Here is a 14,000-nt window from a genome sequence, read left to right on the forward strand (position 1 = left end):
TGCAGGTTGCTAGAAGAGGAGAATATGAATCAACCCCTTACAATTTCTCGAGAGTTCGATATAAACCCTGGAGTCACCCTTGTGGGGGAAAGAAGCTTACTACAACAATCTGCACTTGGAATCCCAACGAGTTGGTACACACAGAGTTGTTGCCATCAACTAGTATGATACCGAAAATCTCGTTTCGGCACTATCTAATAAAAGCAATTGAAGTGGCACATCAACTAGAGAAGTATGTGTTTCTAATGCCACTAGGATTTCCCTTAAAAGAACATCTATAGCAGTCCCCTATAATTTGATTCGATCCATAGAACTTTGAGGTAGAAAAAGCTCCACTCTAAGAGGGAATTTATAGTTTTTATTTCTTCTCTTTTGCAACAACGGTAGGGTCACACACCAGCCGCTGGGAAGCCGAGCTTGGGCAGCACCTCGAGCATTAGTGATGAGGTCCTACCTCAAGCTCAAGAGTTGGTCAGATGTTCACGGATTGGTGGCGAAAATAGAAAAAAACATGATGTACAGAAGAACGCACACAATAACAACGCAGAAAAGTAAGACAACTACCTGATAAAACCGACAACCTGTGCTAAGTAACAACCCACGGTGGGAAAGCTTCAAAGCACTTAATCCAGGAATCATCCTTATGGGAAATAGCCTCTTGCTACATCACTTCATGGTTGAAGTCCCAAATAATTGGTAACATGTAGTTTGCTGCCACGAACAACACACAACTGGGTTCTCCATAGACTACTTACCACATGAGTGCACTCTCTCCGGCCGTGTTATTTGTCCAGCATGTATCCATATATATATAATAAAACATATATAATTAGATTTTTTTTGTAATGGTATATTTTTATATGTTATAGTTGCATTATATATAGATCAAATTGATGACCTAGAGATACATGCAAAACTAATAAACCTGACGGGAGAGTACATAAGATAGGAGATCACCATGACCCGTAAAGTGGAACCCCAGTTTTTGAATTGCTTTCTTTGCCGTTTTCTTTCACCTTTATTGTAAAATATAAGACGTTCACATATGAGGGTGTACCTGAGAATTAACTCAGCTCTCAGCGGAATCCTACACCATAGAAAATACAACACGGTTCATGTACTTATAAGTTGTAAGTTGAGTTTCCAACTTTGTGTTGCATTTGTACGGTATAGCTTGGTGCGAAAGTATTTTCTTTTGGATACTTCGTCCGAAAGTATGAAGTCTCCAACCATGTACTCACATTTTTGAAACCGAAGTAAAATAAAATACGCACAAAACCCCCTCCTCCTCCCTCATCAACTCTCTCTCTCCCATCTGCGTCGCTCCTCCGCCGAGCTCGCGATCTGGCTCGCTCCCACCCGGCCTCGCCGCGCCGCGCCGCACCAACCCGCCGCGGCAGATCTCGGCGATCCACCTAACCCGCGGGCCGCTCGACCCGCCGGCCAGCCGCGCCGTCGCCACCATGGTACGCGCTCGCCCCCGAATCTCCAACCTCTTCTACTACCGCAATCCGTGCTCGCCGAGATCTGACCAGTGTTGTCTTCTGCTTGTGCTCCCCGCAGCCGCTCAGGTTGGAGATCAAGGTGCGCGCGCCCGCTCGCCCCCCGCGCTGGATCTCGGTCCAGCTGCTGTTATGTTCCCTTTGTTTCCTCGCGCTGCGCGCGCGCGCGCGCGAGTTAGTTAGTTAGGTATGGCTGACAGCTGATTCCGTGCTCATTTTTCGTTGTTGTTTGTGGTGATCAGAGGAAGTTCGCGCAGCGGTCGGAGAGGGTCAAGTCGGTGGATCTGCACCCCACGGAGCCATGGCAAGTGCTACCATTCTCTCTCTCGGGGCGCCGTGTTCAGTACTACACTTGAGTCGCATTGTGGCTGTCGGTGCTCATATGCTTTGATTATGCGCCATCGCTAACTACTGGTTTTGCACTGATGCAGGATCCTGGCCAGCTTGTACTCGGGAAGTGTGTGCATCTGGGACTATCAGTCGCAGGCAAGGGGCTCGAGCTGTTTCTTAAGTTTACTTGTTTCTGTTATATGACGTGAAGCAACTGTTGCGTATTGGACTTTGAACTTATGCCAATCGGTCAAGTACTAACATCCCCACACACAAAAAGAGGAACCAACTACTTACTTACACATGAATGCTTCATACTATTAAGGTTCAGCTGCATCAACTGCCAATGCTTTAGCTTGGTTTTCGATGTATTTGATGCCGTTCACGATCTGTATTCTTGCTTATTGGTCAGCTATGGAGAATTTCTCAGGTCGTAGGTCCAATTATTGTATGTAAGCTTTGCAAAAAATAAAAAACTCCTGTAAGAATTTCACCACCTAACTCCATCCTGGACTTCATTTTCTGGGGACTAAGTCTAGGTTCACTCCTGTGAGCACTATTGCATTCTTATTATATTGCCAAATATGAAAGGGACATCTGTACATCTTGTACTATTCGTTATCTAGATTTGGTTGATTTATTATCTAAGATACAATAAGTCCAAATGAGTTTTATGCATTTGTGGTGTAGGATGTTAAAAGCTTTCCCCTGGCTCCCCTCCACGTGTTTGTTGCATAAGATAATTTATTTACTACTCCCTCCGTTCCATGATTCTTGTCGTTGTTTTAGTTGTTTTAGCCTTTTAGTAATAAATCTAAAACAACTATTGTATATAAGTCTAAAAGTTGGCCCGCAGAATTAGAACAACTATTTTATATTTCTAAAACAACTCTATTAGATAATAAATTCTTGTCGAGTAATTTAGTTTGATCAACTACATCTATGGTGTACTGCCGTATAGAAGTCTAAAAGTTGACCCCCAGTATTAGATTATTTTATTCCTTTGAACAGAAATATTTGATTCTTTAATATGCTTGTTTTTCTATATCTTGCAGACCATGGTGAAATCATTTGAAACTTCAGAGCTGCCAGGTATACAGCATACTTATGTTCACGTGAGAATAAAAGTTGTGCTGGAATCTGGAACCGACTTAACTGTATGGTCTATATTTGAACATAATTTCAGTGCGGTCGGCAAAATTTGTGTCAAGGAAACAATGGGTTGTAGCTGGTGCAGATGATATGCACATTCGTGTCTACAACTACAATACTATGGACAAAGTTAAAGTTATCGACGCTCATACTGATTACATCAGATGTGTTGCAGTCCATCCAACTCTTCCATATGTGCTTTCATCATCTGATGACATGTTGATAAAGCTGTGGGACTGGGACAAAGGGTGGATGTGCACTCAAATCTTTGAGGGGCATTCACACTATGTCATGCAGGTTACTTTCAATCCTAAGGATACTAACACTTTCGCAAGTGCATCCCTTGACCGCACTACAAAGGTCTGTTTCACACCCTCTCATCTGTAGCCTCATGTTAGTATGAGCTATGTCTCATGAATGTGAGTGATCTGGTTCACTAATACTTAATCTGAAACGACAGATATGGAGTTTGGGTTCTCCAGATCCAAATTTTACCCTTGATGGACATCAAAAGGGTGTGAACTGTGTTGATTACTTTACTGGTGGTGACAGGCCCTATTTGATTACTGGTTCTGATGACTCCACTGCAAAGGTCTTTTATTTTGCACTCTCTGTAGTGTTATGAACCTTCAGGTGTTAAGAAAAGTCCTAAGATGGATAATTATTGTAAACCAGGTCTGGGATTACCAAACTAAGAGCTGTGTTCAGACACTTGAAGGCCATACACACAACGTTTCTGCTGTTTGTTTCCATCCTGAGCTTCCTATAATCATTACTGGATCTGAAGATGGGACAGTTCGTATCTGGCATTCGACAACTTACAGGTTGATTTCAATTTTATACTGACGTGCGAACACTGCATCTGCCTTTCCTAATTACTGTGCTTGGATAGTTTAGTTCTTACCCAAAAGAAAAATCAGTCACTCAATGGATTTAGAGACTCTTATTGACTGGTACCTTTGGCCCCAAATGTTATGGCGAATTTTATTTTCTTTGACTGGTTGGAGTCTTTAGTTTTGCTTCTTGACATGAGCTCTTGAGTCTCTAGAGTTTATAGCAGGACCCAAAAGTTCTCGAGAACTCTACTAACTACTAAGAGCCATTTTTTTTGTAATAATCGACATGGTATGGTAATAGTATAATTCACTCGTAGGTTTGCTTATTTGTCTGAAATAAAAGGATAACTGCCACTGTCATCCTTGTCAGTTTCCTACTCTTGTTCCAGATGCTACTTTTTTAACAATCTGAAAAATATTAGCTATGCCAGCCTCTGAGATAGCACATTACTTTTGTCTACTCCTGTGAATATCCTGATGGCTAACTGTTCTTGCTTTTACTTCTTTTATTCATTTTGTAGGCTTGAAAACACGCTAAACTATGGCCTTGAACGAGTCTGGGCTGTTGGATATATGAAGGGATCAAGAAGGTAAGTTATGTTTCATTGGTGTCGCCACCTATCTATCGGGCACTGGCTACCTAAATAATATTTTAACATTATAAGTACTCCGTCCAAAAATAAGTGTCTTACCTTTATCATGTTGGACACTTTTTTAACTAAATTCGTATCTAGACAAAATTAAGACACATTTTTTTTGGACGGAGGTAGTATTATGTTGTAGTATGTTTCTCCTATCACTAATGGATGTGACTGGTGTCATGCTTCATTATATTAATGTGAAGTTCTTGTTACAATTTATCATGTTTACTTTTAAACCTTTGCATGCATCAAATTATTGGTTAGCCATTGGTTGATCAGAATATCATTTCTTTTCATACTTAACAAAACCTAGTATTGTCAACTGATGGTTATTAGTAATCATTCCATGCCTTCTGTTCTGTCACCTATATGTTTCTTGCAATATGCCGATTTTTGTAGGTGTTAAAGTTTTTACATCTTTTCTTGTTTCCCCACTTTTTGGGCTTTGTTGTTCTACTCCCTGTTTCTAGTACTGAAACTAATAATACCATTTTCTTATCATCTAGAATGGTGATTGGTTATGATGAGGGAACTATTATGATTAAAATGGGCCGTGAAGTACCTGTTGCAAGTATGGATAGCAGTGGAAAAGTCATTTGGGCAAAACATAACGAGATACAAACTGTGAATATAAAGAGTGTTGGTGCAAACTTTGAGGTCAGTTGGCTATTCTGTAAACAAAGTCAATCAAATTGACAAGTTTGGCTGATTGCTTATTATGTTCTACACCAGGCTACAGATGGGGAAAGATTGCCCCTGGCTGTGAAGGAGTTGGGAAGCTGTGATCTTTACCCACAGGTACTTTTGGATGAGACATTGCTCTTCAAATTTAGCACTTGCTAGTATTGTTATATCGTATCTAACTATCTGAACTCCTGCATAAACACTACTCATCCACGTCTTGATCTGCATAACTGGTTCTTAGTTTAGGGTGACTGTTGACAACTAAATCCTTAAGCTTTAAGAAAAACATATGAACTACTTACTGCAATAGGTTTGAGTTTTTTTTTATGTGCTTCATTGCTTATATGCCCCTGCCAACAATGCATGCATTTAGATAATCTCAGGCAGAGTTGCTAGTGTGTGCACTAAAGAATGCTGCATGCTTATGTTATCTATGAACATTATTCCCAATTATGCATCTTCTATACCCATGGATCATCTTTCAAGGAGCTACTTTTCATTGAATCGTCACCTTTATTTGTATTCTTAATATGAACTATATTAGACTGAGAAGTTACAGTTTTTTTTAAATGTATGATTCATCGCTTCATGTCTTGATTAGTGTATCTAACTATGAGTTATCTTTTTGTTTTCTTAGAACTTGAAGCATAACCCCAACGGCAGATTTGTAGTTGTATGCGGAGATGGTGAATACATAATCTATACAGCACTGGCTTGGAGGAATAGATCATTTGGATCAGCATTAGAGTTCGCTTGGTCATCCGAAGGAGAGTATGCAATCAGAGAAAGTACATCAAGAATAAAGCTTTTCAATAAATCATTCCAGGTGTGTGATATTAGCAGTGTATTACTATCATTTTGCCATAATTTTTTTTGCGAAAGATCCACATTTGCCTTGTCCCATTTCATTTAAGATGACTTCGGGGGATGCAATATTTTCATGTTTTCTCGTGATATATTTCAGGGTTTTAGGTTTTAGGTGTTTGCTAACTCTAATGTACATTGGTTATGCTTCTGATAATAATTTATCATATTTGGTGAAAGAAATTACAGAGCAATATAGGTTGCAGATTGTTGTAGTTCTGTTGTTGCCATGCTTTGCATCTTATTGTTTAACTTCAGCTCAAGGGAATGCCTTACTTACATTAAAGTGTTCAGCAGCATTCACTTATCTAGAAATCATATAAGATTATGTGAATTAGTACGTGATCTGGCATCTTAATCTAACACATTTGCGTAATTTTGTGCTATTGTTTCCAATTTGTGAAACATTTTTTTTAAACTTCAGTTATCTGATTTACAGGAGAAGAAAACCATCCGTCCTGCATTCTCTGCAGAGCGAATCTTTGGCGGTGTACTTTTGGCAATGTGTTCTAGTGACTTCATTTGCTTTTATGACTGGGCTGACTGTAGACTAATACGCCGAATTGATGTGAATGTCAAGGTAAGTTCAGCATTTTTTTAATTGTAATTATGGATATGTGAAGTTCACATTTAAATAGCATGTTTTGACTGAACCTGTAGAATGTCTACTGGGCGGATAGTGGTGACCTAGTTGCAATAGCAAGTGATACATCGTTCTACATCCTGAAGTACAACGTAAGTTATTCCGTTCTCTAAATGTCCGTTCATACTTTCTCTGTCCCGTGCCTTTTGAATTCATGCTTATATGAAGCCTTTCTTAAAACATGGCATGAAGTCTTGTTTATGATTTTGTCCTTGCAGAGAGATGTTGTTGCTGCTTATCTAGAAGGTGGAAAGCCTGTGGATGAGGAAGGCGCTGAAGATGCTTTTGAGCTGCTTCATGAGGTCAATGAGCGAGTGCGAACAGGGATCTGGGTTGGAGACTGCTTTATTTATAACAACTCATCTTGGCGCTTAAACTATTGTGTTGGTGGTGAGGTAAGTTTCTGTGCTCTCTTGTTTTCACGTTCCATACATGGATAATAGTGTGATGCAACATTCTTTTTCTGCATGGTTATACACTATTTACAGGTCACAACGATGTATCACTTGGATCGCCCTATGTATTTGTTGGGATATCTTGCGAATCAAAGTCGAGTTTATCTTATTGACAAGCAGTTTAAGTGCGTTTGATTAAATATTCCTCCATTCTTTTGTACCATCTGTTGTTAATTTCTGCAACTAATACATTGGCTTGTTGCAGTGTCATTGGCTATACATTACTTCTCAGTTTGATTGAATACAAGACGCTTGTGATGCGTGGGGATTTGGAAAGTGCAAACGAGATTTTACCATCCATACCAAAGGCGCAATATAATAGGTTAGTTAGTGTCTTTGACCCACAATGATAGGTCCTTTTAATGATATACTCCCTCCATCCCATGACACTTTTCTTAGATTTTTAAATTTGGATGTATCTAGTCACTATTGTTTGACTAGGACATCCAAATTTTGATAAATCTAAGACATGTTTCATGAGACGGAGGGTGTACGTGTTTGGGGTTCACACTAGTTTCTGAATAAATCAATGCACTCTTATTCCAAACAGTAACGGAGTCTTGGAAATACATTTATCTGCTAAATTGCGCTACCGTGTTGACACTGTTTATGTCTTATCGTGCAATTGTGATGTCGTATATCTCAATATCACACCTAAAATAGATTCACGAATAGGACTTTTGACGACTATTGATCTATAATCAAAATTTAATTTTATTTTTGATAAAGGGAATATGTTAATATCAGAAGATACCAATTACACCCAGCCTCTGCAACAACGCAACACCCTAATGGCAGTACGGATGCACACTAGGGTGTTGCGTTGTTGCAGAGGTTGGGTGTAATTGGTATCTAGTGTATCTTCATGTACTCACTGACAAAATTTAATACGGACTGCTTTCTAGTGTATCTTCATGTACTCACTGACATAAACCTTTGTGTTCTTTCTCTGTTGGCATATTTAATCTAACCTTATCTAGTTATCTGTCTCCCTTTTTCATATGGCAGCGTTGCTGTTCTTTCTCTGTTGGCATATTTAATCTAACCTTATCTGTCTCCCTTTTTCATATGGCAGCGTTGCTCATTTCTTGGAGTCCAGAGGAATGTTGGAGGAGGCTCTTGAGATAGCCACTGATGCTGATTATAAGTTTGATTTGGCTGTGCAGCTTGGAAAATTAGAAATCGCGAAGGTACACAGCATGTGTTTCTTCTTTCGCTTTATAGAGAGCACTGCTGTAAGGTCTTCGATGCTGGAAAGTTTGTCTAAAAGGCGTTAGTGCTAAATTTTTCAGGATATTGCCGTAGAAGCACAAAGTGAATCGAAGTGGAAGCAGTTGGGTGAGCTTGCCATGTCCACTGGCAAGGTTGGTTCTTAAATTTTATGAAAGGTGTTCATAGGTGACATGCAAAAATGATTGCTTACAAGTTTTTAAGTATTCATTCATTGAGTTCTTAGATCTTATCCAAGCGTGAGATCCCTTTTTTCTACCAAATTGTTCTGAATTGAATCATTGTTTCTGATTGAAACTTGAAAAAAAAATCCAATCAATTATCTTTTTCTTAAAAAGAAATCGATTACGCATGCTTTTGCACCTGAGCTTTGAGACGGTATCCTTCCATGGTTTCCTCACCCAAATTCCTCTCCATGGATATTGTTATGTAACTCAACATATATAATTGTCTAATCGTGTAAGCTTAAATCTGTGTTAACTTGTTCTGAGCATTTCACAAATCACACATTGCAGCTTGAGGCGGCGGAAGAGTGCCTTTTGCAGGCGAAGGATTTAAGTGGCTTGTTATTACTGTACTCCTCTCTTGGAGATGCTGGAGGAATCGAAAAGCTTGCTTCTCTAGCAAAAGAGCACGGGAAAAACAATGTTGCTTTCCTCTGCCTCTTTATGCTTGGTAAATTGGAAAATTGCATACAGTTGCTTGTAGACAGGTGAGTCTTGGTTGCTGTGACGAACTACTTATTGCTCTGCACTTCCATTCCAAAGCTAAATCTGCATCTTCTGTATTCTACAGCAATCGTATACCTGAAGCTGCATTAATGGCACGTTCTTATCTTCCCAGCAAAGTTTCAGAGATAGTAGCATTATGGAGAAAAGACCTCATTAAAGTAAATTTTCACTCTTATGCTCTAAAGCCTCTTTTTGACAAGTCTTTCTCCAGTAAAAAGTACATTCAAGTATTGTTATCCATGGCTTTAGAAAACAATGTTCAGTTGTTTCTCTTTCTGTTATTCAGTGAATTTTCACTCTTATGCTCTCAGTCCTTCTGTTCAGTTGTTCCTTGGCTTATTCTGTTCATCTGTTCCTTTGCAGGTTAATCCTAAAGCTGCAGACTCTCTGGCAGATCCTGCTGAGTATCCAAATTTATTTGAAGACTGGCAGGTTGCACTTACAGTAGAACAGAATGTTGCTGCCCAGAGGTAAAAGTTGCCACATACACTGCTTTCTTTTTTCTTGGTGCAATGATATCAATTTCTTAGATTTGCATTGGATTGCATATTTTTCTATCAAAAAAATCTGGATCACCTCATAGTTTTGAAGTAGGTAAATCTTTTGCAATAATATAAGGCTTTTATGGGCAGGGGGCACTATCCTTCTGCTGATGAGTACTTGAACTATGCTGAGAAGTCAGACAGTACTCTTGTGGAAGCTTTCAAAAGGATGCAGGTCATTGAAGACGAGGAAGAAGTAGATGCACTGGATGAAAGTGGAGAGCCTGATGAAGAGGTATTGCATTTGCATCATGCTTCTTATCCTTGGTCAACTTGTATTATATGCTATGGTGCTTATAAAAACTTATACTCCCTAAGTGTGGCTGATTTAGTACAACTTTGTACTATATCAGTGACACTATGTTCGCAGGGAGTATGATATTATACTTACCAATTTTGTTATTAGAGATCAGTCTTTATGTCTTTCGCAGTAATCACGATGCCATTATTTACTTTATATTTTCTGTTTGATTTATTATGCGATGCCATTTTATTATTTTCTGAAATGAAAAAATATATTTGCTTTCAGGTAATGGAAGAGAATGAAACGGAGGAAAACACCGATGAAGCTGTCCAAGTTGATACTGATGAACCTGAAGAAACCGTTCTTGTAAATGGGACTGAGGGTGAGGAACAGTGGGGTACGAACAATGAAGGAACTTCGCCAGCCTAAAAGAATTGTTTGGCAAATGTAAAAGTCCAATTTTTTGTCTATGGTGATTCACTGGCTTTGCCCCCAAGTTCTAGGACTGCTGAGTCCTTCTAGCCTCCATACCTTTCAAAGCAAATCCAAATACCACAATATAAACTGTTGCCCTTAATTAGTAGGTTCAGATTCATACATATATATACTACGAGCTGCCCTGTTACTGTTATATCCTTTTCTCATTTTTGTTTCACTATATTAATGAATGCGATGTTTTATCTTTATTTACACATGGCACATGGCTGGTCTAATTTTACAATGGAACCTGGAGGCATTAGGGCGCTTTTACATAAATAGTGCCTGAATGTATAATGTTGTTTTCACCTACCTTTTATAATCGTAATTCCAGCAAGAAGTCAGTTATTCTTAATTTATCTGAATTTACTCTTATGTTTTTTCTTGCAGTACTAACCCAACATGATGAGTAGGCGCCAATGATGGAACAAAAGCTCAATGGTTGAACCTGTTCTTTCAGAGGGTAATATTGTAATCCCAGTTTTGTCATGGAGCACCTGAATTGGTTGATGCTTATTCACCGGTGAGCTATGTACTGCTTCTTGGTCAAATCCAAATCCCAGAAAGGAAGTCTAAACTAACTTGAGGGATGCTAGTCTATTTGCACCGATCCTGGCAGGTTTGTTTGCAGCAGCAACATATAGGCAATTCTTTCATCCTAAGACATTTTCGTACCCAACTTTCATGTACTAAAGTCAGTGGGTTGGGTGCAGAGTTGGTTGTGACGAGGAGGTTTTGAATAATTGTTATAGAGATGTGTAGTATGTGCCATATTACAATAGCCATTATACCCTGTAAGAGATCAAAGTTTTCTTTAGCCACCCGCTGTAATTTGTGGTAATCAATGAGGTTACGTGTAGTATATGATTTTCGCATCCCGTGTGTGTCACTCTCAGGATTATTTTTGATCAGCGCTCATTATTTCGAAATTTATAAGCTAATATTGGTTGCTGGTGTTGTCTAAAAGCTCATAGTCTATAAGCTTCAGCTCATATATGCAGTAGTTGGTTAGACTTTTAGCTGGATTTGCATGTTCATCGACCAATTTATACTCAAGGTTGGGTTGCTCTTTTATTGTGTTTTGAACCATTTTAGTAGCACTCCAGACCTGACTTGTCGTTTCACAAACTTCACTCATACTTTCATGGACTTGGGTCATGGAACTTTTATCAGTTTGGACAGTATGTACTGAAAGCTGGAAAGATTCGGAGATTAGAGGTTACAATATTTTCTTTTGCTTCTAGGCCATGGTTTGGAGTCTTGTAGTAGCAAAGTGGGAGGCATAGTTCTACAAAGTATAGGTAGGTATTTTCATTCATTGCCACTTTAACAGGCCCATATCGGATCTACATGCAAAGTGCATTGGTATGGAAATAGAATGGATCTCGAGGGACGCTTAATATGGTTAACTATTGTCCACCGCCCAACTCCAAAGGAAAGATGAACAACCTCCACGCGACTGGTAGAATGATTCTCTACAACTCCACTACTGGGCTTGCCACGTTGTTGGTGGTAGGATCGAGTATGCACTGTGTGCCACGTTGTTGGTGGTAAGAGCGAATATGCACTGTGGTTCTGGTTCGATACCTAGAATTGATATACAGTAGTGTCTTCCGGCAGAGAGCACAAGCTTGTGTTATTTTGTGTGTCTTGTTTAATTGTAGTGCACGTACGTGCCTGCAGTCTGGTCGTGTAAAGTGCAGTGGCGCGTGTCATCTATTTTTGCCACCAAGGAAAAAAGAAGATATATCCGATTTATATGCCTCACGAATTAAGAAATACTCCACTCATTGAGAACAAGGCATGGCTCAAGTGGTTCAATTATCTCTTATTTTGCAAACTCGAAAGTTCAACCATTTACATTCTATCCTACAGTAGCAAACTTGTTGTGGCGCGGTATTCCCAACTCCATAATTCGTTCCGCATGTGCATACACGAGTGCTATAGTCATTATATATTGTCTTCTTGTCTAGAAGGAGAAAATGGCCGTTCTTATATGTTGGTGATGATGGTTACTAAGAGCAAGAACAATAGTGTAGCCGGCAGTCGGCTATAACAATTTGCCACAACATCTATAGTCAACTTATAGCTAACATGTACAATAGTAAGCTATAAAAGTGTAGTACTTTAACAATACATGGCCCACCTTTTAGTCTCACATAGTGCCTAGGAGCACGTGCTAGAGCTAGCTATTAGATAGTAGCCCACTTCTCTTCTCTCTCCTAATCTCTCTCCTCCAACTAAGCAAACATATAATATTTTATCTCTTATAGCCAGCTGACTGTACCTTATTGTACTTGCTCTAAGTTGTTGCCATCTCGTAGCTAGGCTTTGCGTTCCAGCTAAAGCACAATTATGGTAGCTAGTTCCTGCTTCCGAGCGACGATTAAAGTGCATGCCATCCTGAGCAAATGCGTCCGCTTTAACGGCCATATAGTGGATTTCAGAACTTGGCCACGTATGTTCTCAAGATATCAGCCGTGGACCAGTTCTTGATCCGGGGAGGGGAGTCTTAAAATGTAGAGAGAATTCCTTATTTGACACTACTTCAAAATTCCATTTACTGTTTGACACTGAAAAAGTTCTTTATTTGACAGCATGTTAAATTTTCTTTCCCTATACGACATTGCCATATGTTCCGTTAGGGTCTCCCGTTAACTTTTCTTTTCTGGAACCAAACTAGCTCTTCAAGTGTCAATGTGCAATGCTTGAAAGAAAGAGCTGATCCAGAGTTCCCTGTCTAGCGAAACCCCTCCTGTGTCCATGTCCCCGACCCGGTACGGAGCCCTAGCGGTGGCGTGGCGTCTTGGCGCATAGTGGTGGCCGCACGGACTTATGGCCGACCAAGGGGTGGCTGGGGAGGGCAGTGATAGCGTGGACGCCCTACAAGGAACTACTACTCATTGAGAACAAGGCAGGGTTCAAGTAGTGAAGTGGTTCAATTATTTCTATTTTATTTTGCAAACTTGAAAGTTCAATCATTTACACCCTATCCTACAATAGCGAACTTGTTGGCCGGCATTCCCCGCATGTTCACACACGCGTGCTATAGTCAATATATATATTGTCTTTCTGTCAGGAAGGAGAAAACGGACGAGATTCTTATATGTTGGTGATGATTACTATAGTATATATATGGTCTAGGTTGTCTCCATCTTGTAGTTAGGCCTTGCGTTCCAACTAAAGCACAATTATGGTAGTTAGTTCCTGCTTGTGAGCGACGATTGAAGTGCGCAACATCGTGAGCAAACGCGTGAGTGCATCATTTTAGTGGCTCCATGAAACTTTTTTTAAAATCGATATTTTAAAATTTCAAAAATTTCAGAGATAATCTTCCATGTAGATAATGATGACTTCTACCTGTGTGCAAAAAATCAATGCGAATATTATGTCTTATGAGCCGTGTAAAAAGATAAATTCCAAGATTGAGAGAGTGAACAATGCAAATTCAAAAACCTCAGATTTGCCAGTATTTATTATTTTTGTGTAGGCTGAAATATAAACTATTTCGTATTGAGATTTTGCAAGACCCAAAATACGTCATTGTCGACATCTAGGATTTTTTCAGAATTTTTTAAAACTTGAAAATACCAAATTCAAAATAATCAATGAAAGGCTCCTGGAGTCCGTCCTTCAAAGTGACTTTTCGGCAAATGCGTTCCGCTTTAA

The 14,000-nt window shown here is 39.5% G+C and overlaps 1 protein-coding gene across 1 annotated transcript; it reads left to right on the plus strand.

Annotated features, from left to right (window-relative positions):
* Positions 1-1,421: 1,421 nt before the first annotated feature.
* LOC124685043 (coatomer subunit beta'-1-like) lies at positions 1,422-11,205 on the plus strand. The gene is made up of 25 exons (XM_047219325.1): positions 1,422-1,466; positions 1,564-1,584; positions 1,745-1,806; positions 1,934-1,988; positions 2,888-2,924; positions 3,019-3,344; positions 3,445-3,576; positions 3,660-3,808; positions 4,342-4,410; positions 4,968-5,118; positions 5,194-5,259; positions 5,783-5,971; positions 6,449-6,589; positions 6,670-6,744; positions 6,871-7,047; positions 7,141-7,232; positions 7,313-7,429; positions 8,183-8,297; positions 8,400-8,471; positions 8,853-9,049; positions 9,133-9,226; positions 9,432-9,538; positions 9,701-9,845; positions 10,140-10,301; positions 10,722-11,205. The coding sequence occupies exons 1-24, from the start codon at positions 1,464-1,466 to the stop codon at positions 10,281-10,283; spliced, it is 2,736 nt and encodes a 911-aa protein (XP_047075281.1). The 5' UTR covers positions 1,422-1,463; the 3' UTR covers positions 10,284-10,301; positions 10,722-11,205.
* The last annotated feature ends 2,795 nt before the right edge of the window (positions 11,206-14,000 follow it).

The sequence above is a fragment of the Lolium rigidum genome, chromosome 1 (assembly GCF_022539505.1).
Source record: "Lolium rigidum isolate FL_2022 chromosome 1, APGP_CSIRO_Lrig_0.1, whole genome shotgun sequence".
Taxonomy (NCBI): Eukaryota; Viridiplantae; Streptophyta; class Magnoliopsida; order Poales; family Poaceae; genus Lolium; species Lolium rigidum.

Bases quoted from the DNA above. Each gene is read 5' to 3' on its own strand.
- LOC124685043 (XM_047219325.1), top strand. The intron at 8,472-8,852 runs GTTGGTTCTTAA...CACACATTGCAG, and splicing joins TTGCCATGTCCACTGGCAAG to CTTGAGGCGGCGGAAGAGTG. The intron at 9,227-9,431 runs GTAAATTTTCAC...GTTCCTTTGCAG, and splicing joins GGAGAAAAGACCTCATTAAA to GTTAATCCTAAAGCTGCAGA.